The sequence below is a fragment of the Ambystoma mexicanum genome, chromosome 12 (assembly GCF_040938575.1).
Source record: "Ambystoma mexicanum isolate Mex_15411 chromosome 12, UKY_AmexF1_1, whole genome shotgun sequence".
NCBI classification, from domain to species: domain Eukaryota; kingdom Metazoa; phylum Chordata; class Amphibia; order Caudata; family Ambystomatidae; genus Ambystoma; species Ambystoma mexicanum.
The window spans coordinates 1,095,345,885-1,095,373,061 of NC_090936.1; the positions used below are offsets into that span (position 1 = coordinate 1,095,345,885).

Genomic DNA, 27,177 nt, shown 5'->3' on the forward strand with positions numbered 1-27,177 from the left:
AATTATATACCTTGATACCAAAGCTTGGTCAGTGTTTGCTTGTGCTATTGTATCTGAGTGCCTATTGTGTATACTTTGCATACTGCCTAACTCTTCTTGAGGGAAGTCTGACTGCTCAGCCACAGCTACCAGGTAAATCTGGGTGGTACAGACTGCTACCAAGTGGGTTTACTGCCAACACCTGTAGTCCTAAATCTTTTGCAGTGGTCCCCAAGGGAACTGCACAGGTTTCTGCCTAACACTGGTGTACAGCGGTGGGATTTGTATTGAGTATACATTTTAGAGTGCTTTAAGAGACCTTAGTGCAACTAACCACAAAGCTTAGCACTGAAAAAGTAATCTTTCAAACATGTCAACTATGGAAAATTACAGTCAAGAGTCCCGTGCTACAAAAACTGCTGATTGTTTAAGAGTTCTCTGTAAGCATAAGAATCTCCTGACTAAAGGCAAGAAAATGGAATTGATAGAAAGGTTGTTAGCTAGCCAAAGTCTGGATGATGGTTCAGAGGAACCTACCATGCCAGAAACAGTAGATAACAGTATAGAGATTGATGTTGATCAAAATGTTGATAATCTTGAGGAAGAGTCAGAAGAGGAGGGTGAGGCTGCTGTGACTGTCCCCCCTAGGCCTCTGCCTGCTCTGCCAGCTGTACCTACTGGACCTTTACCAGGTCCCACACTTAGTCCTCAATATCTTGAGCTAGAGAAAATGAAACTTGAATTAGAATTCAAGAGACTGAATACTCAGGCTGAACAAAGACACCAGGAACTGAATCAAAAACTCAGGCTAAGGGAAATGGAGCTCAAGCATGAGCTAGAAATGAAGAAATTATCTGTAGACAATGCTTCTCTCTCTGACTCCTCTAGAAGTTCCAGTCCTAAAAGACCCCGGATGCCTAAGGAATTGATTGGTATGTATGAGCCTAAGTTGGATGTGTTGGATTGGTTGTCTCTGTTTGAATATAATCATGGGCTCCAGAACATCACAGGAAATGACTTACTCACCTGGTTGTTCTCTAGGCTTCCCCCTGTTGCAACTGATAATAATAATAATAATAATAATTAGGCTTTTATATAGCGCTACAAACCCTCAGGTATCTGAGCGCTGCTTATTATTACCCACGGTGTGTGGTGCTCATTTATCGACCTCGGAAGGATGAAAGGCTGAGTTTGGCCCCGCCGGGATTCGAACCTGCGTTAACAGGCTCTGCACGGGTGTCAAAGCGGGCGCTCTACTCGCTGTGCCACTTGACCGGCTTGATGTGGTAATGGAATTGGGGGAGGAGGATAGGAAGGAGTATGAATGTGTGAAACTAGCTTTGATAGCTAGATTTGGGAAGACCCCTCCCCAGTATCTTAAGAGGTTTAGAACCCTCAAAAAGAATGATGGTACCCCTTGGGCTACCTGGGTGAGTGAGTGTTTGAAATACTTAGAGGGATGGATTAAGGGTTACAAAGTGAACACTTATGAGGGTATGAGGAATCTATTTATGTTGGAGTCAATTTATGATGCCTGCTCTCCTGAGCTCAGACAGCACTTGGCTGATTCAAAGGAATTAGATTCCAGAAAGCTAGCTGTTGGGGAGAATTATGTGTTTAGGCTGAATTTCCTAACCTAGTGAGTCCCCCAGCAGCTTTGCTGGATTTGTGGGGTTTATTTTTTTCTCCTGCCAAGAGTGAGACTCTCTTACCCTCACTCTTGGGCATGATTTGAGTGTGTTTCTTTGAATCTAGATGTGTTTAATGGGCTATGGGGTCTTTTACTCCATAGGGCTTCATGTGTATTTGTGATGTGTTACACAGCACCCTCAGTGCAGTGACACAGGGGTGTCATAGTGACCCCCCAGTATAGACTCCATACTCCTGGGACTGACTACCGTCTCCCAGGGCATGTAAAGTCACCATTGACTTTACTAGTCTTAAATTCTGAACAGAACCAGTACAAACCATCATATTGTGGACATACTGGCTGGGGCAATTCAATTGCCCTGGGGTCTGTTAGTCGAGGGGGCACGTCTCCGTCCCCCCTGATCGAGTTTTGGCTGGTGGCAGTGGATACTACTTTTTATATTCTACCGCAAATATTTTCCTATGGGATTTCCCATTGTTTTAGGCTACTACCTTTATTTAATTATTTACGGTAGCCTCGAACATACCGCCGGTTTATTTAATTAATATTAATTCTCCGGTTGGTATTTTTTGCCAAAACTTGATTCTAAAATGGCGTTTGTGTTCTCTTCTGTGACTCCAACCCAAGTCGAGCCCTTTGTTCCACTTTTTGGCGGGCTTCTCCACAGAAGCCCTCCAAAGGGTTGCCACTCTGTCTGGGGTACTTAGGAGGGGTGGAGGGAAATTTAGGCACCCTGGACTGAGTTGCCTAGGCAACTCAAGTCACACTCCATCCTGATTGGCCCAAGTGGTGAGCCGGCCGGCTCACCACTTAGCATGTTTGAGTGACAGCTAGGCTGAGTGAATGGGGGTTTGCTGCATAAAAGCAGGGCTTTGGGGACTGGAACTTCAGAAGTCGCCACAGGACCTAAGAATCCGACGAGGGAGAAGCTGAGCCGACCTGCCACGACACCACCACCGGTGGAGCCCTGCTGGACTGCCTCACCACTTTTCCCAACGACAGAGGAGATCTCCCGCCGGAGAGTCTTCTTCCTTTGATTGGTGGGGATAACCAGTTTCACCGTCTTTTCGCTTTCCCAACGTACCTCGTGGCCGCCTTGCCCGTGCCAAGCACCCCGGCAACCGGGATACCACGTTTTACCACGACCGCGAAACAAAGGTACCACCCTTAACCGGAAAACTCTGCGGCTGGTTTCTTCCCTGGTAGTGCAACGACCTTCATCTTTCCTCCAAGTTGAGATCTTTTCTTCCCCTGGACGACAACGACGCAACTTGCACCCACTACCAGGAACAACTGCCACCGCTGGAGGATCCTTCCCACTTAAGGTACCGTGTCCCGCCTGGCTTCCCTTGCTACCGACTGTACGGGGTAGATTTAGCCCCCGGCTTTCGAACCTGGGTTAGTCTGGGACACCCTGGCTAAACTTTCCTAAAGCCTCTCTAAACTCTTTTTTGAACCCTCTGCAAGACTTTCTAAGCCTAGTGTAACTGTGTGATCTTGGGCGCATTTGTGCTCTGCTCTTTCTAAGAGTGGGCCCAGCCTTTGGCTCACCAGTGACTTTTGCTCTTCTGCCTTGCTAACAGTGTTCCTGAATCCTAGAGTGGTGTACCTTTCCATATTCTGTCTTTTTCCCTCCCTTTCTCACAAACTTATTGGAGTGCAATCTAGTTAAGCGCTCACCTCTGTATGAAAATAAGTGGTGTTTTACTGTGACTTATCTGATAAGGAAAAAGGGGTGTATATATTACAATAGTAACTGTGTTTAGAATATTTTACAATAAGAGTGCTGGAGTGTTTCAACTGTGTGTTTTTAAATAAATAATTATATACTTTGATACCAAAGCTCTGGTCAGTGTTTGCTTGTATTATTGTATCTGAGTGCCTATTGTGTATACTTTGCATACTGCCTAACTCTTCTTGAGGGAAGTCTGACTGCTCAGCCACAGCTACCAGGTAAATCTGGGTGGTACAGACTGCTACCAAGTGGGTTTACTGCCAACACCTGTAGTCCTAAATCTTTTGCAGTGGTCCCCAAGGGAACTGCACAGGTTTCTGCCTAACACTGGTGTACAGCGGTGGGATTTGTATTGAGTATACATTTTAGAGTGCTTTAAGAGACCTTAGTGCAACTAACCACAAAGCTTAGCACTGAAAAAGTAATCTTTCTAACATGTCAACTATGGAAAATTACAGTCAAGAGTCCCGTGCTACAAAAACTGCTGATTGTTTAAGAGTTCTCTGTAAGCATAAGAATCTCCTGACTAAAGGCAAGAAAATGGAATTGATAGAAAGGTTGTTAGCTAGCCAAAGTCTGGATGATGGGTCTGAGGAACCTACCATGCCAGAAAATGTAGATAACAGTATAGAAATTGATATTGATCAAAATGTTGATCATCTTGAGGAAGAGTCAGAAGAGGAGGGTGAGGCTGCTGTGACTGTCCCCCTAGGCCTCTGTCTGCTCTACCTGCTGTACCTACTGGGCCTTTACCAAGTCCCACACTAAGTCCTCAATATCTCGAATTAGAGAAAATGAAACTTGAACTAGAGTTCAAGAGACTGAATACTCTGGCTGAACAGAGACATCAGGAAATGAATCAAGAACTAGGGCTAAGGGAAATGGAGGTCAAACATGTGCTAGAAATGAAGAAATTATCTGTCGAAAATGCTTCTCTCTCTGGCTCCTCTAGAAGTTCCAGTCCTAAAAGACCCCGGATGCCTCAAGAATTGGTTGGTATGTATGAGCCTAAGTTGGATGTGTTGGATTGGTTGTCTCTGTTTGAATATAATCATGGGCTCCAGAACATCAAAGGGAATGACTTACTCACATGGTTGTTCTCTAGGCTTCCCCCAGTTGCAACTGATGTGGTAATGGAGTTGGGGGAGGATGATAGGAAAGAGTATGAATGTGTAAAACTAGCTCTGATAGCTAGGTTTGGGAAGACCCCTTCCCAGTATCTTAAGAGGTTTAGAACCCTCAAAAAGCATGATGGTACCCCTTGGGCTACCTGGGTGAGTGAAGGGTTGAAAAACTTAGAGGGATGGATTAAGGGTTACAAAGTGAACACTTATGAAGGTATGAATCTTTTTATGTTGGAGTCAATTTATGATGCCTGCTCTCCTGAGCTCAGACAGCACTTGGCTGATTCAAAGGAATTAGATTCCCGAAAGCTAGCTAAGGCTGCTGACTTGTGGGTTGCCAACAGGGCCACTCACAAGGATTCTGGGGTAACTCAGAAAAAGGATGAGGGGAAACAGCCTAAAAAGGACTCCAAAGAAAATTCTAATACTGCAAATTCCAAAGCGGGCCCCAAACAAAACCAGAAGGGTAAGCCACCAGGGAAACCACAGCAGAATAGTGTCTCCTCTGGTGCCAAACCAGAGGGAGGTCAGAACAAGCCTCCATTCCAGAAGGCATTTGGTAAATGCTTTGTTTGTGGCTCTACTGACCATGTGAAAGGAGATCCCAGATGCAAGGGTAAACCTTCAGGGATCCAACTTGCCTCCTTAGCCTTCGCTCCAGAAGAGGAAGTCCCAATGGCAAGTGGAAACTTTCTACTGCTGGCTGATGAACCCATTGTAGTCTCAGCCAGTGTTTATTTAGTCTCTCTGGGGTTGTGGGAACAACAGAATTTAGATGTGTATAATTATATCCCAGATAATACTAAAGAGTATTATAAAGACAGTGTCCAGGTAAATGGTCAGGAGACTCCTGCCATTTGAGACACTGGGGCCAGCATAACTGTGGTGGATGAATCATTTTTCAAGGCAGAGGATCTTGCTAAACCACCCAAATGCCTCACCAAGTTAGCTGGAGGGCCTGTGCAGATGTGTCCCCAGTTACCAGTTCTCATCCAGTGTAATGACATGGCTGTAAAAATACCTTGTCAGTGTACAATGTGAAGTGCCAGGTAGGGTTCTGTTGGGTAATGACCTAAAAGCGCTTGGAGTTGTCACATACCCCCAGACCACCTAGTAAAAGGTTACAGGAGCTCACAAAACCTGCAAGAGAGAAAACCCTGCGAGGGTTATCTCAGGAGATGATGACAGAGATCACTCCTTTACCACTGGAACAACTCACTGCAGTAACTACCAGATCAGGAGCAAAGGGGCAACCCAAGACTCCTAGGAAAAAGTCAGCAGCAAGCACTCCAGTGCTTCCAACAGTTACACCTGTAACTCCACCTCCAGCTGAGGCTGAGAGAGAGGTAGAACCCTGTACGGTTGAACTAGACTCTGAAGAAGAGCTAGTGGGAGGCCAAGAACTTATTGGAGATCTAGACCCTTAGGACCATCCTGAGCTGCAGTCTTTACTGGCAGAAGGTGGACCCAGCAGGGCAGCTTTCCGTAAGGGACAAAGAGAATGTCCAACTCTGGAGGGTCTCCGCCAACAGGCAGCTTCTCAGGCTGATGGGCAAGAGCCTGGGAAGTGTAGGTTGCACTGGGAAGATGGCCTCTTCTACAGTGAACCAAACGAGTCTGAACCTGGAGACTACAAATGCCTTGTAGTGCCTCAAGAAAACAGACAACAGTTCTTGCACTTAGCCCACGAGATTCCTTTAGCTGGTCACTTGAGCTTCAAGAAGACCAAGGAAAGGCTCTCCCTCTACTTCTATTGGCCAAAAATGGGGGCCGAAGTAGATAAGTTTTGCAAGAGCTGCCATACCTGCCAAACTTCTGGTAAGGTTGGCGCCAAGAATGTGGCACCCTTAGTGCCTCTCCCAGTTGTGGGAGTCCCATTTGAGAGGGTAGGGATTGACATTGTTGGTCCCCTTGATCCCCCTACCTCCTCAGGCAACAGGTTTATCCTTGTTGTAGTAGACCATGCTACTAGATACCCGGAGGCAATTCCTATGAGAACTGTTACAGCTCCGGCTGTGGCTAAGGCCCTCCTTGGTATTTTTACCAGGGTTGGGTTTCTTAAGGAAGTAATATCCGACAGGGGGTCAAACTTTATGTCCCACTACATGAAAGCCATGTGGAAAACCTGTGGAGTTACTTAAAAGTTCTCAACCGCCTACCACCCCCAAACCAATGGGCTGGTAGAAAGATTTACCAGAACCATGAAGAGCATGATAGGTGCTTTAGAGGAACCTCTGAAAAGAAAGTGGGACCTTCTAGTGCCATGCCTTCTCTTTGCTTATAGAGAAGTCCCTCAAGAGGGAGTAGGTTATTCTCCCTTTGAACTTCTCTATGGCCATCCTGTCATAGGTCCATTGGCCCTGATTAAGGAGGGGTTGGAAGGCGCTCCTCCCCTCAAGCCAGTCAGAGTGACTGACTATGTGATAGGTCTCCGAAGGAGAAGGTCACACATGATGGCAGAAGCTAGTGATAACCTGAAAGCTGGACAAGCATTGGCATGATCAGGCTAACATGGTTGAGTTCACTCAAGACCAGCTAGTTCTCGTTATGCTGCCAACAAGGCAGAGGGCCTTGCAAGACAAATGGATGGGACCCTTCAAAGTTGTGGGAAAACCTGGAGAGGTCAACTATCTGGTGGATCTGGGCAGACCCAGGGAAGCTCCTAGAGTCTTCCACACCAACCGACTGAAAGCGTACATCTCCAGACCTGAAGTAGGAGCCTTGCTTCTAGCTTCAGCAGCAGAGGAAGAAGAGAGCGAGTCTCTCCCTGATCTCCTCAGAGGTGTACCTTTAGATGAAAAAATTGAAGGAGTCAATCTCTCTTCAGATCTGACACCTGAGCAACAAGAGGAGTGCAAATCTATGTTAAATCAGTTTGCCTCCCTTTTCTCACTCTCACCAGGCTTGACCCCTTGGGGACAGCACGAGATACTCACTGGTGACTGTCTGCCAGTCAAAAGCAGAGGATACCGAATGTCAGAAAATGTGAGAACCCATATCAAGGGGGAGGTCAAGAAAGATGCTTGATCTCGGGGTAATAGAACCCTCTACTAGTCCATGGTCTAGCCCAGTTGTGTTAGTACCAAAGGCAGGGTCCAAAGACTTGAGATTCTGTGTGGACTATAGAGCTCTTAATGCAGTCACCAAGACTGATGCCCACCCTTTACCAAGGACAGATGAGTTGGTGGATAAACTTGGTGCAGCCAAGTACCTCAGCACATTTGACCTTACGTAAGGCTATTGGCAAATAGCCTTGACAGACCATGCCAAGGAGAAAACTGCATTTTCCACCCCAGTTGGCTTGTACCAATTTAAGGTCATGCCTTTTGGATTAAAAAATGCACCTGCTACATTCCAAAGGATGGTGAACCAAGTTCTAGCTGGGATGGAGGACTTCTGCATGGCATACTTGGATGACATTGCAGTCTTCAGCCACTCCTGGGAGGATCATGTGAACCACCTAGGACATGTTTTGCAGGCTCTTGGACAGGCCAATTTGACTATCAAGGCAAGTAAATGCCAGATAGGTCAAAGTAAGGTGGTCTACCTTGGGCATGAGGTAGGAGGTGGAGATATAAGGCCTTTGCTCAGCAAGATTGAAGCTGTGCAAAATTGGACAACACCTACTACTCAAACCCAAGTGAGAGCCTTCCTAGGCCTCACTGGGTACTAGAGGAATTTCATTGAGAACTATGGGACTATAGCTTCTCCACTGAATGTAATCTCCTCTCCAAAATTCCCTAAAAAGGTCAAATGGAATGAGGAGTACAATCAGGCCTTTGAAAAACTGAAGAAAGCTCTTTGCCAAGCTCTAGCATTGAGAGCTCCTGACTACTACCAAACTTTCATTGTACAAACTGATGCTTCCAATGTAGGTATAGGTGCAGTACTAAGCCAACTGGATGAGAAGGGTAGGGAGCACCCCATTTGCTTCATCAGCCGTAAGCTGAAGGATCCTGAGACAAGATGGGCAACAATAGAAAGCGAATGCTTTGCTATTGTGTGGGCACTGAAGTAGTTTAGGCCATACTTGTATGGTTCTACTTTTGTCATTCAGACTGACCTCCAACCCTTGAGATGGTTAATGCAAATGAAGGGGGAAAATCCAAAACTATCAATCTGCCTGCAAGGGTTTGATTTCACCATTGAGCACAGGTCAGGGTGTCACCATAAAAATGCTGATGGTCTCTCTAGGATGTATGTCATCGACTAGAGGTATGAGGTTCATCCAGGATTGGATTAAATCCTCCTGTCCCTTAGTCTGGGGGTTGGGGGGCGAGTGTTAGGGAGAATTCTCTGTTTAGGCTGAATTTCCTAACCTAGTGAGTCCCCCAGCAGCTTTGCTGGATGTTTGGGGTTTATTTTTTTCTCCTGCCAAGAGTGAGACTCTTTTACCCTCACTCTTGGGCATGATTTGAGTGTGTTTCTTTGAATCTAGATGTGTTTAATGGGCTATGGGGTCTTTTACTCCATAGGGCTTCTTGTGTTTTTGTGATGTGTGTTACACAGCACCCTCAGTGCAGTGACACAGGGGTGTCATAGTGACCCCCCAGTATAGACTCCATACCCTGGGACTGACTACTGTCTCCCAGGGCATGTAAAGTCACCATTGACTTTACTAGTCTCAAATTCTGAACCGAACCAGTACAAACCATCATATTGTGGATGTACTGGCCGGGGCAATTCGATTGCCCCGGGATCTGTTAGTCGAGGGGGCACATCTCCGTCCCCCCTGATCGAGTTTTGGCTGGTGGCAGTGGATACTACTTTTTTTTATTTTCGACCGCGAATATATCCCTATGGGATTTCCCATTGTTCGAGGCTACCAACTTTAATTATTTAATTCTCATAGCCTCCACAGAAGCCCTCCAAAGTGGTGCCACTCTGTCTCGGGTACTTAAGAGTGGTGGAGGGGGATTTAGGCACCCTGGACTGAGTTGCCTAGGCAACTCAAGTCGCACTCCGTCCTGATTGGCCCAAGTGGTGAGCCGGCCGGCTTTCCACTTAGCTTGTTTGAGTGACAGCTAGGCTGAGTGAATGGGGGTTTTCTGCATAAAAGTAGGGCTTTGGGGACTGGAACTTCAGAAGTCGCCACAGGACCTAAGAATCCGACGAGGGAGAAGCTGAGCCGACCTGCTACGACGACACCACCGGTGGAGCCCTGCTGAACCGTCTCACCACTTTTCCCAACGACAGAGGAGATCTCCAGCCCGGAGAGTCTTCTTCCTTCGACTGGTGGGGATAACCAGTCTGCTTCCTTTTTCGCTTCCTGGAGCATCTCGTGGCCGCCTTGCCTGTGCTAAGCACCCCGGCAACCGGGTTACCACGCTTTACCACTACCGCGAATCAAAGGGTAGTACCTTTAACCGGAAAACTCTGCGGCTGGTTTCTTCCCTGGCAGTGCAACGACCTTCATCTTTCCTCCACGTCGAGATCTTCTCTTCCTCTGGACAACGCCGCGACTTGCAACCGCTGCCAGGAACTGCCGCCCCCGCTGGAGGATCCTTTCCACATAAGGTACCGTGTATCGCCTGGCTTCCCTTGCAGCCGACTGTATGGGGTAGATTTAGCCCCCGGCTTTCGACCCTGAGTTAGCCTGGGACACCCTGGCTAAACTTTTCTGAAACCTAACTAAAACCTTTCTGAATTCCCTACAAGACTTTTTAAGCCTGTTGTCATTGTGTGATCTGCTCTCTCCAAGAGTGGACCCGACCGATGGACTTTGGCTCACAAGTAACTTTTGACTTTCCTGCCTTGCTTAAGAGTTCCTAAGTATTAGTGTGGTGTATTTTCCTCCATTCTGCCTTTTCCCCTCCCTTTTTCGTTAACTTATTGGAGTGCCATCTATAGTTAAGCGCTCACCTCTGTCTGGAAATAAGTGTTGTTAACTAAGACTTGTCTGATAAGGAATAAGGAATGTATATATAATAATAGTAACTGTGTCTAGAGTGATTTACAATAATAGTGCTGGAGTGTTTCAATAAGTGTGTTTTTGAATAAATAATTATATACCTTGATACCAAAGCTCTGGTCAGTGTTTGCTTGTGCTATTGTATCTGAGTGCCTATTGCGTATACTTTGCTTCTCCAGCATTGGATCTTTCATGGATTCACATGCTTAGAATATTCCCCGTCGTCAGGCTGGGAATCCTCGGTTAGTTATATAGACATTTTCCATAGGAAAAATTCCGCCACTTTTGTGTCCTATCTACGTCGTTTTGGGCCGTGTACGTCAGCGCCGCTAGGACGTAGAGGTATATATAGCCCCGCCCCCGCGGCTCCCTCAGATTTTAACCGTCTTCCAAAGTGGTGGGATTACCTCGCGTATCTGCTATTTGGTTAGGTTGTACATTCTACTTCTGCAACTGTTTTTTCTTCTTGAAAAAATGTCTGGAAAGGCGCGGTTTCGGCCGTGTGTTACATGCGGTCTTAAGAAGGTGTACGAAGGGGATGGTCATATGGACTGCATTTACTGTCTTCATCCTCGCCACACAGCGGACACATGTGAAATCTGTCAGGGCTTCTCTCAGAAGACCCTCAAAGATTGAAAAAAAGACGCCTTGTCGATTGGCTCAATGACGGGGCGGGTGCGTACCCGGCATCGGAGGTGGGCTCCACGGCCTCGAGAAGTAAGTCAGAACCCCCGACGAAGAAGGCGCGTTCTGCTGAAAAACGCCCCTCGGAGAAGCATTAGGAAAAACATTCGAAGACCCCCTCTTCACACAAGGCGTCGTCTTCTTCCTCCTCGTCTAAAAAGGAGAGAAAGGAACCATCTAAATCCTCCTCAGGAGACCGTCATAAGTCTACCTTGAGTCGAGAGGCCTCGGCCAGCAAGTCGGCCCCGAAGGCGGCGGGAACACCTCAAGGCCCTGCGCCACTTGCTTCGTCGACGGCCCGCTCGTCGACACCTGCGTCATCGGCGACTCCTCCCACGCTTCAGACAGCGGCTGTAGGAAACATATCGTCATTGACGGTGGTTCCGTCTATGGGATGGCTACCGGAGGTTTTCGATCCCGTTCCTCCTGAGGCCCTGCTGCAACCAGAGGCGCCTTTTTCCATCTCGTCGGCTGACGAGGAACGTGGCCCAGTCGCGGACCCAACCGACCTGGGCTTGCAACCAGCCAGTGCCGTGACGCTCTTAAGTGGGGGTACCATCCCTACGACCTAGTCATTACTGAACCCCCAAGCGGTTCTGTCCTTGGAGTGCTAAATACGCTACGGAAGCTGTTACAGCGTTTGGACACACAGACACCTCAGCCCAGTGTCCCGGCACGGCTACAGTCTACGCCACTCGTCGACGAGCCGGGCCCGGCTACTCGCTCGACGACCAGGATTACTGCCGCTTCCCAAGCTCAGAAGATCGCCCTCGCCCACAAGAAGAACTACTGGACTCTGATTCAGACCGCGAAGGGTCGGGTTCAGACATCTCACTATCCCCCTCGCGGGACCCAACATGGGACTCTGAAGCAGAAATGGAGGCTCCGAGAAGTCCGGCGCTGCCATCACCACCTGACGACGTGGGAGCGTTCCATGCCATGATGAGTAAGGTGTGTGCTGAGTTTGGCCTAGTCCCTGAAGAGGAGAAAAAGGATTGTTTTCTTTTTGATCATATGGGCAAGAGAAGGAAATCAATATTCGCCATCCCTATTTTAGACCATGTCTGGCAGGAGGGCCTGAAGACCATGCGTCATCCGTTCTCGGAACCGGCAGTAAAAGGTCGTTTGGAGAAGAAATTCAAGGCTCTGGAATCGACTCCCAAGTGCTTGACGTCTCAACCTTCGCCGGAATCGGTGGTATCTGCGGCAGCGGCTAGAAAGGCCAGGTCCCAACATAAATGCACGACTCCGCCGGACAACGAAGCCAGGAGGCAAGACGCTTTTGGCAAGAAGGTGCTGTCGGTCGGCGCGACTACAGTTAAAGCAGCCAACTCCTTGGCGATTATGTCTAGGTATGACAGGGAAATGTGGCACCGGCTGGCTCCTATCTTAGAGCATTTGCCTGAAGAATATAGAAAGTCTGCCATGTTGCTAGTACGGTCAGGAGAAGAGGCCTCCAACCATGCTATAAACATTGCTGCCGACCTAGCCGAGTCCGGATTTATGCAAATCAATAATGGCGTGGTACTATGAAGACAAGCCTGGCTCAAGTGCACTACATTCAGACTGGAGGTGCAATATAAAGTCTTGGATATGCCGTGTGAAGGGGAACAACTGTTCGGTGAAAAAGTTGATGAGGCCTTGAAGGGCATGAAAGAGGATACTGACACAGCGCGGTCACTCAGAGCCCTCCAGAGTGGTAGGAATTTTCGTTCCTTTCGTCCTTTCAGATGGGCTTCGGGTAACTCCCGGTTTGGGTCATCTAGAGACCGAGGTTTCAGCAGACCCTCCTACTCGTACCAAGGTTACAGACGGGCGGCCCAGTCTTCTCGTAGTGGCAGAGATTACCAAACCTCCAGACGGCGGGGTGCCTACCCTTCGTCGACGAAAGATAAAACAAGCTAAGAACCAACAATGACATGTTTCAGGACGTCCTGGGGAGCCCAGTGTCTCGTCACATCGACGAGTGGGAGCGCATAACAGACCAATGGGTTTTGGACACGATTCATCTGGGCCACTCTCTACAGTTCAAGGACAAGCCACCACACATTCCACCGGTGTTCTCGGCTCAGCCCCACCTTCAAATACTACTGCAGGAGGTGGCGCTTATGCTGCAGAAAGGGGCTTTAGAACTGGTCCCGGTGGCAGAAAAAGGACAGGGAGTGTACTCCCGTTACTTTGTCGTCAAGAAACCAAATGGAAAATGGTCGGGACCTACGAGCGCTCAACAAACTGCTCAAGAATTCAAAATGCTTACGCTGCAGGAGGTGATCCGATCGATACAACCCAGAGATTATTTGTTGTTGCTAGACCTTCAGGACGCGTACTTCCATATCCCGATGCCTCGACGATACAAAAGATTTCTGCGGTTCGTCGTCGGACGAACCCACTATCAATTCAGGGTCCTCCCGTTCGGGCCAAAACCGTCCCCCAGGACGTTCACCAAATGTCTGGCTCCAATAGCAGCCTGGTTAAGAAAGGAAGGTTACCATGTGTACCCTTATTTGGACGACTGGCTAGTGAGTGGATTGTCTCCGGAAAGGACACAAGAAAGCCTAGATGCCACCATGTCCCTCCTACAACATTTGGGCTTCGCAGTGAACTTCGACAAGTCCTCATTGAAGCCGTCAAGGACCTTGGTCTTTTTGGGGGCAGAGTTCCACACACAATCGGGGCTGGTGAAGCCATCCCTCGAAAGGACTCACAGACTGCAACAAAAGGCATCGGAATGGCAGGTCGGCACCAGAGTGTCAGTGCGAAGGTACATGTCCTTGCTGGGGACCATGTCGTCCTGCATACCCTTGATCGGCAATTGTCTCCTCTTCATGAGGCCTCTTCAGGAATTCTTGGCGGATCGATGGGCACAGAGTCAAGGGCGCTGGTCGGACAAGTTGACCATCAACGGCCAGCTCGTGCAGGCTCTTAAATGGTGGAGAATTTCCATACATCTGACGAAGGGAATGCCCCTGCTGGAACCTGCGTTCCAGGAGACAGTGGTGACAGATGCTTCTCTAACTGGGTGGGGAGCTCATCTGGAGTCCCTACAAGTTCAGGAACGTTGGTCATCGGAAGAATCCGCCCTTCACATCAATCTGCTAGAGTTGAGGGCGGTGCGTTGGGCCCTGAAATCCTTTCTACCACAGATAAAGGGCTCAGTGGTGAGAATCATGACCGACAACACGACAACAAAGTTTTATCTACGAAAGCAGGGAGGAACTTGCTCCAGGATCCTGTTGAAGGAAGCCCAGGAGATCTGGCATTGGGCCCTCCAACACGACATACATCTGTTGGCGTTCCACTTACCAGGAGTAAAAAATGTGCAAGCAGACGCCCTCAGCAGGGAGATGAAACGTCTACACGAATGGGAACTGAACGACCAACAACTGCACCGTGTCTTCGTGAAATGGGGTCACCCGGCCTTCGATCTCTTTGCGACGAGAGACAACAAGAAATGCTCACAATACGCGAGCAGGTGGCCACAACAAGATCCGCTAGGGGACGCGTTCTCCTTCCCATGGACGGGCAGGTTTCTGTATGCCTTCCCCCCATTCCCTCTCATCCGTCGGACTCTGCAATGGATTCACAGATATCCATGTCGGGTGATCCTGGTGGCCCCGTATTGGGCCAGACAAGTGTGGTTCTCCGACCTACTTCACCTTTCAGCGGCAGAACCAATGAGGTTCCAGAAGATCCCCAACCTTCTGCCTCAGGAGAAAGGGGTTGTTTGGCATCACGACCCGGACAGCCTCAGTCTGACGGCCTGGCTCCTGATTTCTCCGAGTTTGGCACGTTAGCGATTCCAGCGGACTGTCGTCGCATTCTGCAAGCTGCAAGGGCACCTTCCACGAACGCTTCATATTCATACAAATGGAAAAGGTTCTGCGTATGGTGCGCAGGTCAACCAGGTTTGGTCCCGCTGACGATCACACCGGAACAGCTTCTACCATACTTGTTGCTCCTGGCTAAACACTGTTTATCCGTTTCATCCATAACGGTGCATCTGGCTGCCATCTCGAGATTTACTCAGAAGAGGCATTCAACTCCATTGTTCAGTGACCGCCTAGTTAAACACTTCCTTAAAGGGTTGTTTCGAACCTTTCCTCCCACGAAGAAGTTTCCTCCGATCTGGAGTCTAAACCTGGTTCTGGCAGCCCTGATGAAACCCCCTTTTGAAACAATGTCGTCGACATCATTAAAATTTTTGTCTTGGAAATTGGCTTTCCTGGTGGCCATTACTTCTGCTCGATGTCTGTCAGAAATACAAGCTCTAGTGATCGACCCTCCGTATTTGAGGTTTTTCAGTAATAAAGTTGTGCTGGCCACTAACCCGCATTTCATACCTAAAGTGCCTTCCATGTTCCATAAACACGCTTCTATAGTGTTGCCTACATTTTTTCCAACACCGTCTTCAGTGGCAGAGAAGACTCTCCATACATTGGACGTGAAAAGAGCTTTAAAATTTTATCTCCATCGCACTCAAAGCTTCAGAGACACGAGACAACTCTTCGTAGCTTATGGTCCTGCGGCTAAGGGTAAAGCGATTTCAAAACAAGGACTATCCAGATGGGTGTCTTCGGCCATTTCTTATTGTCATTCCAAGGCCGGAAAACCACTAGAAAAGCGTCCAAGGGCCCATTCGACGAGATCTACATCGTCGTCGATGGCGCTGTGGTCCGGAATTCCGCTGGGGGATATCTGCCAGGCGACTTCCTGGTCGGTACCACACACGTTTACCCGGCATTACTGTCTCGCACAACAACATGCTGAAGATACACAGATGGGGCGTGCAGTACTACGTCACCTGTTCCAATAAGGTAAGCCCCAAGTGGGGGTTAGACCGTTCGGCAACTATGCTTTAAAGTGTCGTTTCTTTCACTGTTAACATACTATAATGTAATGTGTTGCCATGGTAAATATGCATTGTGATTATTGTGATGTTGGTTTGCATACACGCCTCCAATGTTGGGGGATACTGCTATACAATCTATTCTAAGCATGTGAATCCATGAAAGATCCAATGCTGGAGAAGGGAATAGTTTCTTACCTGTAACTCCATTTCTCCAGCATTGGTATCTTTCATGGATTCACATGCGCCCGCCTGCCTCCCCTGAGCATGCAAACCAGAAATCCCCCCATACTACTTTGGGGGTCGAAATCTGAGGGAGCCGGGGGGCGGGGCTATATATACCTCTACGTCCTAGTGGCGCCGACATGCGCGGCTCAAAACGACGTAGATAGGACACAAGTGTCGGAATTTTTCCTATGGAAAATGTCTATATAACTTGCCGAGGATTCCCAGCCTGACGACGGGGAATATTCTAAGCATGTGAATCCATGAAAGACACCAATGCTGGAGAAATGGAGTTACATGTAAGAAACTATTCCCATACTGCCTAACTCTTCTTGAGAGAGTCTGACTGCTCAGCCACAGCTACCAGGTAAATCTGGGTGGTACAGACTGCTACCAAGTGGGTTTACTGCCAACACCTGTAGTCCTAAATCTTTTGCAGTGGTCCCCAAGGGAACTGCACAGGTTTCTGCCTAACAATGTTGGATAGGGATTCTGTTAAATTAACCAGGTTAGGAATGTTAATAGATCTTCCTCTGTTCCTTTGAAAATCATCAAGATGTTGTTATTATATCTGGCCGATAGGTCTATGTGTCCAACCCGCGGATTTGTGTTTGGGCAGATTGATACATCTTCATATTCAGCCACATACGGATTGGCCAAACTTGGGGAAAAAGTTGCACCCAAGGAATCCAAGATGGCCGCCGGGACAGTGAGACGTGTTTAGGTCTCTCTCCACCTGGGCCGCGGCAAGAACCATAATAAAGACATAAACGAGTAATTTTGCCTCCAAAAACTCACCCGCTGACACTCCCGACAAGCGTGTGCCGACCCAGCAGCTGCTGCGTGCGGGATAATCAGAGGATCCGAGAGGAGGAGACGCGACCGCCCCTCCCCCTTCTGAGTGCACCGCGGGTGATCGCGGAAGAAAAGGAACCAGCAGGAGGACGCCGGAGACCGCGACAGCCCCCCACGGCATAGCGGAGCTCCATGGGCAGCACCCCCGTGGGGCCAGGAGCGTTCGCTCCGCACAGCGGTGCGCGCCTCCCCATAAGGCCGGCCCACAGGAGAGACGGACGGCCGAGGGGCGGGGGTATTGAAGATTCCAAGCGAGGCCCGGCGTTGAAGAGAGCGGAGCGCTGGGGCCAGACTGCGCACGCCATCAGCCGCCCGGAGGCGTTAAGGTGAGCGCCCCCTCCCGGAGATTGATTTTTTGGAGCCCCACACAGCCCATCTGAGTCGCGGGGAGAGAGGAGGGGGTGGAAGGGGATCGAGGAGTGCCCTCTCCCCCCGTTAATCAAGCCATCGGCGGGGCAGAGGGGGTGACATGCGACGACCACCCAGACCTCACATTGCCGGGGGGCATTACAGCAGGCACCCCCCCTCTCACAGCAAAGCAACTACCCCCCCCCGATCTAGGGAGCGGTCTACAGGGGCAACAACCAGAAGGAGCACCTCCGCCCCCCCGCCACTCCCTTCCTAGTGGAGAAGCAACCCCAGGGAAGACATGTCTAAAACAAAGGGGAAGGGGGGCAATGCAATCTCGAACCTACAATCGGCTAAGCAAGACGCACACTTGGTCCAAATGTGGTCAGCAGAACCCCAGGTTCATACTAGAGGAAGGGTACAGGAAGACCCCCCCTGGAGATCGCAACCACCCCAACTCATCCCAATCCCCTCCTTCAAGAGATGATATGCACTCATGGTTCGTGGAGTTACAGGAGAAATTCATGACCACGGTCCAGGACCAATTCACCACAATGAGAAATGAAATGAAGCAGGCGGTCCAAGAAGTAAGGTTGGATGTGGCCAAATTAGAAGAGAGGACAGATACAATAGAGAGAATCGTCCAAAACCTAGAAGATGAAACACGCCAATACAGCGAGACTCAGGAACACCTGGTGCGGTTGACCCACAACCTGGAGATCCAATGCGAAGACCTAGAAAATAGGTCCCGTAGATCAAACATTCGAATAAAGAATATGGCGGAGTCGGTACTCGATAAGGACCTCAAAAGTGCGGTCCAGGAAGTATTCGTGACATTTTGGAGGAACAAGAAGCAGCTGTCATAGGGATCGACAGGGTTCACAGAGTGGGCCCGAAAAGAACTGGGGCACCAGGGGAAAGACCAAGAGATGTTCTAGCAGCCCTTTCCTCATACCCACAAAAGGAACAGATCTTAAAGAGGGCCAGACAATCGGACCACATTAGGATGAATGGGGTGGATATCCAACTCTACCAAGACCTGGCTGCAGTGACTTTACAGAAAAGAAGAGATATGGCACAGTTAATCAAGGAACTAGTGGCGAAGGAAATTCGATACAAATGGACATTCCCGTTCGGCCTCCTGTTCTCCTGGGAAGGCAAACAAAGAAGAGTAACCACATGCGAAGAAGGCCTTCACATAATGGACATACATACAGAAGGGGCGGAAGGACAGGCCAACAAGTCAAATGGAGGATACCACAAAAGACCGAGAGGCTGGGAGGACGTACGACAAAAGAAGAAGCAAAACGGGTAGAGAAACTCTCATACAAGAATACTCGCGGATTCTACAAATCGGTGGCCCGGCGAGGAGTCCGGGGATCTGACACTCAGAGTAAACTAAGGAAATGCGGGGTTTAGGAACCCCTGCGATGGTTATACCGAGTTCGAGGGCCGGGAGCGATAGGCTCAACGGCCTAGCAAGCCTAGGTACCCTGCCGTTCTCAAGAGGTTATTTGTTTCAAGGTTTAAAGTTGGTTGAGAAGTTGGGGGGACAAGGGGGAAGGGTGGAGGGGATACTCGAGAAGAAGAAAGGAGCGTATGTCTCTGGGAAACAGAATGACCCAATACAAGTCACTTCAAAATGGGGAAACTTAGAATCTTAACATATAATATAAGGGGCCTGAACTCCCCGGTGAAGAGGAAGAAGGTGGAGACCTTGCTGAGGAGGGAAAAGGCGAACATTCTCCTACTTCAAGAAACTCATATAAAGGCTCAGAACAAACAGAAGGTACACCTCAGGGGGTATAAGATATGGGCGCAAGCAAATGCCATTGATAAAAGGGCAGGTGTACTGATAGCAATAAAAGAGGGAACGGACGTAGCCCTAATAGATAGGCTAACAGATAGGGAGGGTAGGCTCGCATTTATTAACGTCAAACTTGAGGGATGCCGCCTAACTCTAGCTACAATATATGCCCCCAACACAGGGCAAGATGGCTTCCTTCGAGACCCATTGGAGAAGCTCGAGGGTTTTGCAAAGGGTGAAGTGATTTTAGGGGGAGACCTAAACTTGGCATGACATCCTCAAACAGATGGGAGCACGGGGGGGTCCCATAAGCCAGGGTGCACCCTCCAAACATCTCAAGCATAAAATGGCCCAGTTGGCACTTTGTGATGTATTGAAGGAACTAAAGGGTCAACAGAGGGGCTACACTTACTTCTCGCATGTATATAACTCAATGTCTAGAATCGACTATTTCTGGGTATCGGTGGGCCTCATGGGCAAAATACAAGGAATGAAAGCAGGCGCAATTTCATTGTCAGATCATGCCCCGCTGTGGCTAGATTTGATGACGCCAGGGAAGGGGGGTGGGCTATGGCGCTGGAAGCTCCCTCAGGATATTATTATAGACCTGATAATGGGGGAAGTGGTAAGGGAGAAAATTACAGAATATTTTGCACAAAGTGACACGGAAGATGACTCATTGGGCACCGTCTGGGAGGCTTTTAAAGCAGTAATCCGTGGACATCTCATAGCACTGAAGGCCACCAAAGAAACCCAGAGACGCTCCTGGGAAAAAGAACTCTAAACAAAAATAACGGACACACAAGAAAAGTTACTATCCCACCCTTCCAGAAACCTCAAGAAGGCCCTAAGACCCGTCCAAGGGCAATTGGAAATGCTTGGCACCAAAGAAGCAGAGAAATCTCTCCAATACCTGAAACAACGTCTCTACATAAAAGCCAACAAGGCGGACAGATATCTAGCGAGACAGCTCCGAGAAAAACAAAAAGCGACGACCATCACGAACATTCGAGACGCACAAGGTGAATCCCAAACACGAACCCAGGACATTGGGAAGGCCTTTCGAGAATTCTGTCAAAACCTATATGCAACAGAGCACCCAAACGAAAACGACCAAGACACATACCTACAAGCTCTCCCCATCCTTAAAATCCCAGAAGAAGACAGGAAAGCATTAGAGAACCCGATAAACGAAGAAGTAGTAAAGAAGGCAATAGCTGAACTTCCAAACAACAAAGCACCCGGCCCAGACGGCTTCACCGCCCCATTCTACAAAATATATGCAGACCTACTCATCCCAGTCATGACGACACTCTTAAACTCCTTCAGATAAAGCAGAAATGTGACCCAGTCAATTAATGAAGCAAAAGTGCTGGTATTCCATAAAGCATCGAAAGACCCATCCCTCTCCAGCTCCTACCGCCCCATAGCTTTGATTAACTTGGACGCCAAGATATATACTAAAATTCTGGCAAGTAGGCTGTCCGCACTACTGCCCAATTTAATAAACACCGACCAGTCAGGTTTTATCCCAGGGAGACAAACACACGATAATTTGAGAAGAATATTACATTTAGTGGAAAAAACAGGGATTACACACTCCCCGGCAGCCCTCCTTTCATTAGATGCCAAAAAGGCTTTTGACCGGGTAGAATGGTCAATACTTTTCAAAACACTAAGTGCATGGGATTTGGGGAACAGTATATTAATATGATAAAAGCTAATTACAACTCCCCAACAATCAGAATAGCCATTAATGGCGAGGTCACCGACTCAGTGAAAATAACAAGGGGTACCAAGAAGGGATGCCTGCTCTCCCCCCCTACTCTATGCCATTTTTCTAGAACCACTCCTAATCAGAATTCGGGAGTCAGTCTGCATTACGGGGATAGATATGGCTGGCTCGCAACACAAAGTAATAGCGTACGCAGACGATATGTTATTGGCCCTAGCCGACCCGGGGAGGACACTAAGCATAGCAATTAGAGAATTGGAGACATTCGGGGCGATCTCGGGCCTCAAAATAAATAGGAAAAAATCAGAGATCTTATTCTTGGCAGGTGAAAGAACGGAAATTGAAAGAATAGCAACAACACTAGATCTAAAAATAGCGGAAAAAGGAATTTGATATCTGGGCATAACTCTGACACAGAAGATAGATGCACTATACACGATGAACTTTCCCCCAATCCTGGAGCGGGTCAAGAGGGATCTAGAGCGATGGAATCCCCTAATGGTCTCATGGTGGGGCAGAATCCAGGCACTAAAAATGAACATCCTCCCCAGAATTCTATACTTCTTTCAGGCACTTCCAATTAAGTCCCCAAGTCCTTCTTCAAGGCACTATCCAAAGCGGTCGCATCCTATATATGGAACAAAAAGAAAACCCAAGGATTGCTAGAGCGACCCTCACGGCTCCGACAAGGGCAGGGAGTATGTCCCTTCCACATTTCCACAACTACTACCAGGCCGCTCAATTGTGGGTCCTGTGGGAATGGCTGGCAGATGACCAACGAACAGTTTGGGTGACACAGGATCGGGCGCTAGCCAGATCCCCCTTGGAGGAAACCCTATGGAAATCAAATCAGCACAGGCATCCTAATCTCCGCGTCAGTGAAATCATGAAAACCACGCTGGAAGCCTTGGATGAACAAACACTGAGGGGCACCATGACCACGGTGCCAGGCCCATTTACGCCTATCTGCCGGAACCCCCAATTCCCTCCGGGAATGGAACAAGGATCCTATGAGAAATGGGAAGCCGCAGGGTGCACAAAAATCGGGGAAATGTTTCAAGATGAAGAATTAACATTCAACGAGTGTAAAACACTAGTAAATCTAAAAGAATCAGACAGGTTCAAATATGAACAGCTCAGGCATTGGCTAGTGACTCAAGACGTCAAAGCGGCGGCCACAAGAGACCTCACCCCATTTGAAAACTATCTAATCTCCAACTCGGGTTAAGAAAACTAGTGTCCTCTCTATATTGCTTCATCAATATAGTTTTTTTGAAAGAGACCATTATTTGGTTGCGTTTTGTTGCCTTTATATCATATGAAGACTGCCTTGCAAGTGAAACATTATTTTCCACTTTTTATTCTGCCCTGTGTCTGGGCAGAAGATGGATTAGACATTATAAAACTCTATGCCAGACTACAGTCTGATCTCTCCACAGAACAAGAGGAAAGACCATGATATTTGATCACTCTGCATTTGGAGTTTAGAAAAAAAGTGTAGAACACTTCACGCATGAGGATATAGGAGAATTCTCTGAATAACTCTGGTGCATTTATCAAATTTTAATTATACCCACTTACATAAACCATTGGTCCATGGTATGAACGTTATGGCACCAACCAGGAACCTGTGGGATTTTTAAGAACATCTGCCCTCCATAGGAACTGAATAAAGTGGAAAATAATGTTTCACTTGGAAGGCAGTCTTCATATGATATAAAGGCAACAAAACACAACCAAATATTGGTCTCTTGAAAAAACATTTCAAAAACAAAATCATCTGAATCAAAATGTGGGATTACTGGATAATAAGTGACAACTGCCCCTTTGACCCTGTACATATTATGCTTCTGGCGTGGCGCACCATATTTCAGCGAACGTTGGCGGCCCGCCCGTACTACAAATGGATTACCATTATAGAAGTTTCCTTGGCTTGGTCCGACATGGGATGGCATGCTCCGGGGGAAGAAGGAGACACTGGGCTACCGGGCATTAGGGGACCTTTTCCTGGCAGGGAAGTTTATTACCATGCAGACTTGGAAACAAGGGTGTAGGGGCACCACGACTGATATCCTGCAATACTATAAGCTGCAAGCTGTGGTGTTCAGTTGGTGGGAGACGTACCCTGTTGATCAAGCAGATAATGACTTTCTGGTATTCGTAGCCAACTACTCAGGGTGTCGTAGAATACTTGCAACACAGTATGGGGTGATAATGGACAAATCCTGTGGACAGGTAGCCCTGGCAAGGCAAAAGTAGCCGGAGGAGTTGGAGGTTGAAATCTCTGATGGGCAATGGAACAACATGTGTACTTTAACGAAATCTGTATTCCTCAACTCCAGATTTAAACAAATTATTGAACAGGTATATTAAATTCCCAGCAAACTTTAAGCAATCTATCCGGAACTGGATGGTAAGTGCCCCCGATGTAAAAGTAAAAAAAGCTAGCCACCTGCACATGTGGAACTGTAATGCGCTCCAGGATATTTGGAAGCAAGGGATAGCTACTTTATCAACCATTGTACAATGTACATTATCATACTCACCCATGGAGGTTTTGTTTGGTGTGTGGGGGTCGGGGGGGCTGTGTCCCGGAGCGGAGAATTAGTTACTTCCTGACCATTGGGTGCATGATTGCTAAGCGATGTATCTTTAAACATTGGACAAAGGCTAGCCCCCCCAACGGGACAAGACTGGTTGTCGGACCTAACCTGGGCAGAGAATTGTGAGGACCTGTCCATAAGCACTCTGCCAGGTGAATCCAGACTGTGAGACATCTGGTGTTACTTCTGGAACTATCTCGCTGGTACGCAAACTGTATAATCTATGCCAGGGGAACGTTTGCAGCCTCAGCTGTTGAGAGGAGTTGTGCAACAGGCTGGGAAATGTTGTTACTGGGTATGGGTTTGTTTTGCTCCATGTATGAGGTAGTGTGCAGGTTGTTGAATTTGCCTTTGTGCTCCAATGCATACATACTCTGTACGTGTAAACTATTTTTCAGAGTCTGCCAAACAAAAAAAAGTAAAAGAATAAAAGGGTTCTAATACTATTAGTCAGTTATTTTGTCTTCGTCAAAGTAGGAAATGTATCAAGGAAAATGAAGAACCAGGAAGTCAATTAATTTCAAACCTGTTGTGATTGTGACGACAAACATTAAGTATGTTTTGTAATGATTCAGAACTCCACGTTATCATGTCCTGCTTGTGTGCGTGTGGTTGAAAACTACTGTGGGATAGAATAAGGCACAAATACGTCCATGCCATTGTAAAGTCTGCTTGGGGGGGAAGTAGTGCTGCTAATTGGTTTTCATTTTCGTTGATGCTTCTTGACCATGGGTTAGTTTCTACTTCAAATTATCAGGCCCTATAGGACAATTTGAAGAGGTGTCTTTTTTTTTTGGTTGAAAAGGCATGGTGCCGTTGTGCTACTGGCTTGAAGTGGGTTCACTTTTTGAGCTATCGCAATTGGAAAAGTTTCAGGGTTTAGCATTTATTTGTTACATTATGGGGTTTTGGTTGCAGCTTGGTTTTGCTATTGCGTGTGCAGTGCTCTTTGCTGTGTAATTCCAATACAGCAGCCATGCATGGAGTTCGTTTTCACATGCTCAATCTACACTGTGAAATAATTGTTCTAACAGAAGGCAACAACTATATTGTGATAATAGCTCATCTTCAATCTTTCTAATTCCAGGTGAAGGAAAATAGCACCATAGAAGAAGTGTTAGAGCCTTTCGCAGTTGAAGACTTTTCTAACAGTACGCCACAGGTAGAGGTGCGTGTGGAAGTGTGTATGCCTTATCCATTCTACTCCTGAAATCCTCTGATGTATTTTGCAAAATTACACTGTTTGGCACAAAAGGAAGATTGATGGTGGACATAATGGAGCTCATTCACAGACTCCAGGGGTCTCAAAGTCTGGCCCTAAATATCAATGTACACTGCATGCTTTCAGGACATTCACATCCAATACATTTGAGTACATCAAAATAATCTTTCATAGAAAGTTTAAACTGTGGTAGAAAAAAATCTAACTTCTGAGATCTTTTAAATTATTTTCAATGTCTTAAGGCAGTGAAATAAAGAGAATACTCAACTTTATAATTCCAGGTCCAGGAGAGTGACATTGGAAGAGAAGTATTGTGTGAGCCTGAACATATTGTGGAAATGTGTACTAGTACTTCACAGGTACTGTGCAGAGTTGTGACATCTTCATGAAAACAAATATGTTCCTTTTTTTGAAAAAAAAACCTTATGAAGCACAAATAAGTGGTTTGAAGAATGTGTAAAATCTATCCACTAAAAAATTAATTGTAAGAAGCAGTAGTATTTTCGGTTCATTCTATATTGCAAACATTATTTACATCAAAGTGGTAAATCTGCCCCAGTAAGAGGGATAAACAAGAAGTCTGCAAATTTAATTTAGTATGCCAAAAAGCTTTAAAAGTACTTCCAATTTGTATTTGTTGAAATACATAAAATTGATCTGCATGATATACAGTTATTTTTTCCAGAAATATCTGCATTGCAAAACCGCAATATAATTTTCTTGTATTATATTGAATAATCAAAGCCTAATGTGGTACATTTTATTCAATGCTCAACTTTAAAATATTTGCAATTCTAGGTTGAGGGCAATTTACCTGAAAAGGAGACATTATTGGAGCCCGAAAAAGTTGTGGAAGTTAGTACTAGTGTGCCACAGGTATTTAGAAGCATGATTGTCCTCCTAACTCCTTGAAATTCATTGACGTGCTTTGAAAATGTACATCATTGTTTTGGGTGGGTGGTCGGTTGGATGGGTGGGTGTGTGTATACTGATATTGCTCTTCTTGTGAGGACATGGCCTTTAACACCAGAGCGAAAACATCATGGATGTTAGGTTGAACGTCCAAACCTGTATCATGTGTACATCCCCCAACTTATTTTGCTTGTGCTGACTGGTTCACCAACGTCTTTTTCCAACAGTGAGTTTTCATCCAAGACCTCTTTGGCCATAGAATTTGGCTTCTCGGACCGGGTGTTAGGCAAGAATTGAGGTAGTAACCCTGGGGGAGACTACACCAGCCTTGTTCTCTTGGTATTAGGTAACCCACCTATTGGTATAGGTCTGTACTACACAAGTTGGTAGCTTGATTGAGCAGCCAGCCTTATATCAAGAGGGTTAAATGTGAGCTGTAGCATTGAAATCCACAGATATCCAAATAACTCAAGGTTTTCTAGTAAAAATAATTATTTATTTAACAGTCAGTTTTAAATAAGCTTTCTTTAAAAAGAGCAATGTGCAACAATGCAAATACACTTCGAATGACTTTCTCAGAATCAAGGCAAAGCAAGTAGATACTCTTTAGAGATGCTTCATACGCACTTCCTACACCCTGAGGTTACTTCACTAACTAGGACAATATTGGCATTTATATATCACTTTTGCACTTGGTTGGTAGAAAGTAAAGGTTAAGGGAAGGAAAAATGTTAGCGTGTTCTCGGAGAATGTGAGCACTTTTAAATCTCCCAATAAAGTCTAGATGAAAAACCTTTCCCAGCAATATTAGTTGAAAACCAGTGTATCACATATTAGGGACATTAAGAATCAGTCAATGGACCAGACGAGTCTGCAGGGAGCCAGGGCAGCCAAAGTCAATTGGAGCAAAGTATATGGAGCTGAGGTACTTCTTAGATCGCAAATAAGTCTTACACAAAATGTGAGTTTGTTGTAGAACATTACTGTTTGGCTACAAGCTGTTAGACTTCTGAAAGTTAGAGCAGAGATCAACTCTACTGCAAGTCTCAGCTGAGAAAAGCAAGCTACAGACAGAGGGGTAAGTACCCCTTAGTCAGAACAGTACCTTAGGTTCGAAGAAGAGGATCCAGCTGGCTTCTGTCTTGGTTGCAGAGTTGCAGATCCTGTGTTCCTGGGCCTCAGTCGTGGGGACAAGAGGGAGGACGTCTGGAAGACTCCTGCACAGCAGTTCGGAGGTCGGCAGCAGCTACGGGCTCTTTTCAATTCGGGGACATTTTGTGCAGTAAAGAGCACCACTGCAGATCTTGGACACCGCTTTGGGCTTCCTTCACTCCTTGAGTCCAGCAGTCTGATGAGGTGACTTGAGCTTGGGTTGTCCTGCTTCGGGAGGGTCCTCAGGAGACTCCTGGAGCCTTTGGCCGGCTTACAGACGTTGCACTCGACTAAGGATTTCTCTACCCCTGGTGCTCGGTTCCAGCAGCAGCAAAGAACTACTGCCAGTTGGTGAAGATCTTCCAGCAAAGTTAGTCTCGGGGTTAGT

General features: G+C 47.2%; 1 protein-coding gene across 7 annotated transcripts in view; it reads left to right on the forward strand.

Annotated features, from left to right (window-relative positions):
• The window catches only part of TASOR2 (transcription activation suppressor family member 2), a 1,665,218-nt gene that overhangs the window by 1,020,435 nt on the left and 617,606 nt on the right, over positions 1-27,177 (forward strand). For 3 of the 7 annotated variants that reach the window (XM_069629643.1, XM_069629646.1, XM_069629644.1), the window contains 3 exons: positions 24,591-24,671; positions 25,007-25,084; positions 25,524-25,601. In XM_069629643.1, coding sequence (XP_069485744.1) covers positions 24,591-24,671; positions 25,007-25,084; positions 25,524-25,601 — 237 coding nt within the window. The remainder of the gene's footprint in view (positions 1-24,590; positions 24,672-25,006; positions 25,085-25,523; positions 25,602-27,177) is intronic. The other 4 variants (XM_069629645.1, XM_069629647.1, XM_069629648.1 and 1 more) reach the window with 4 other exon arrangements.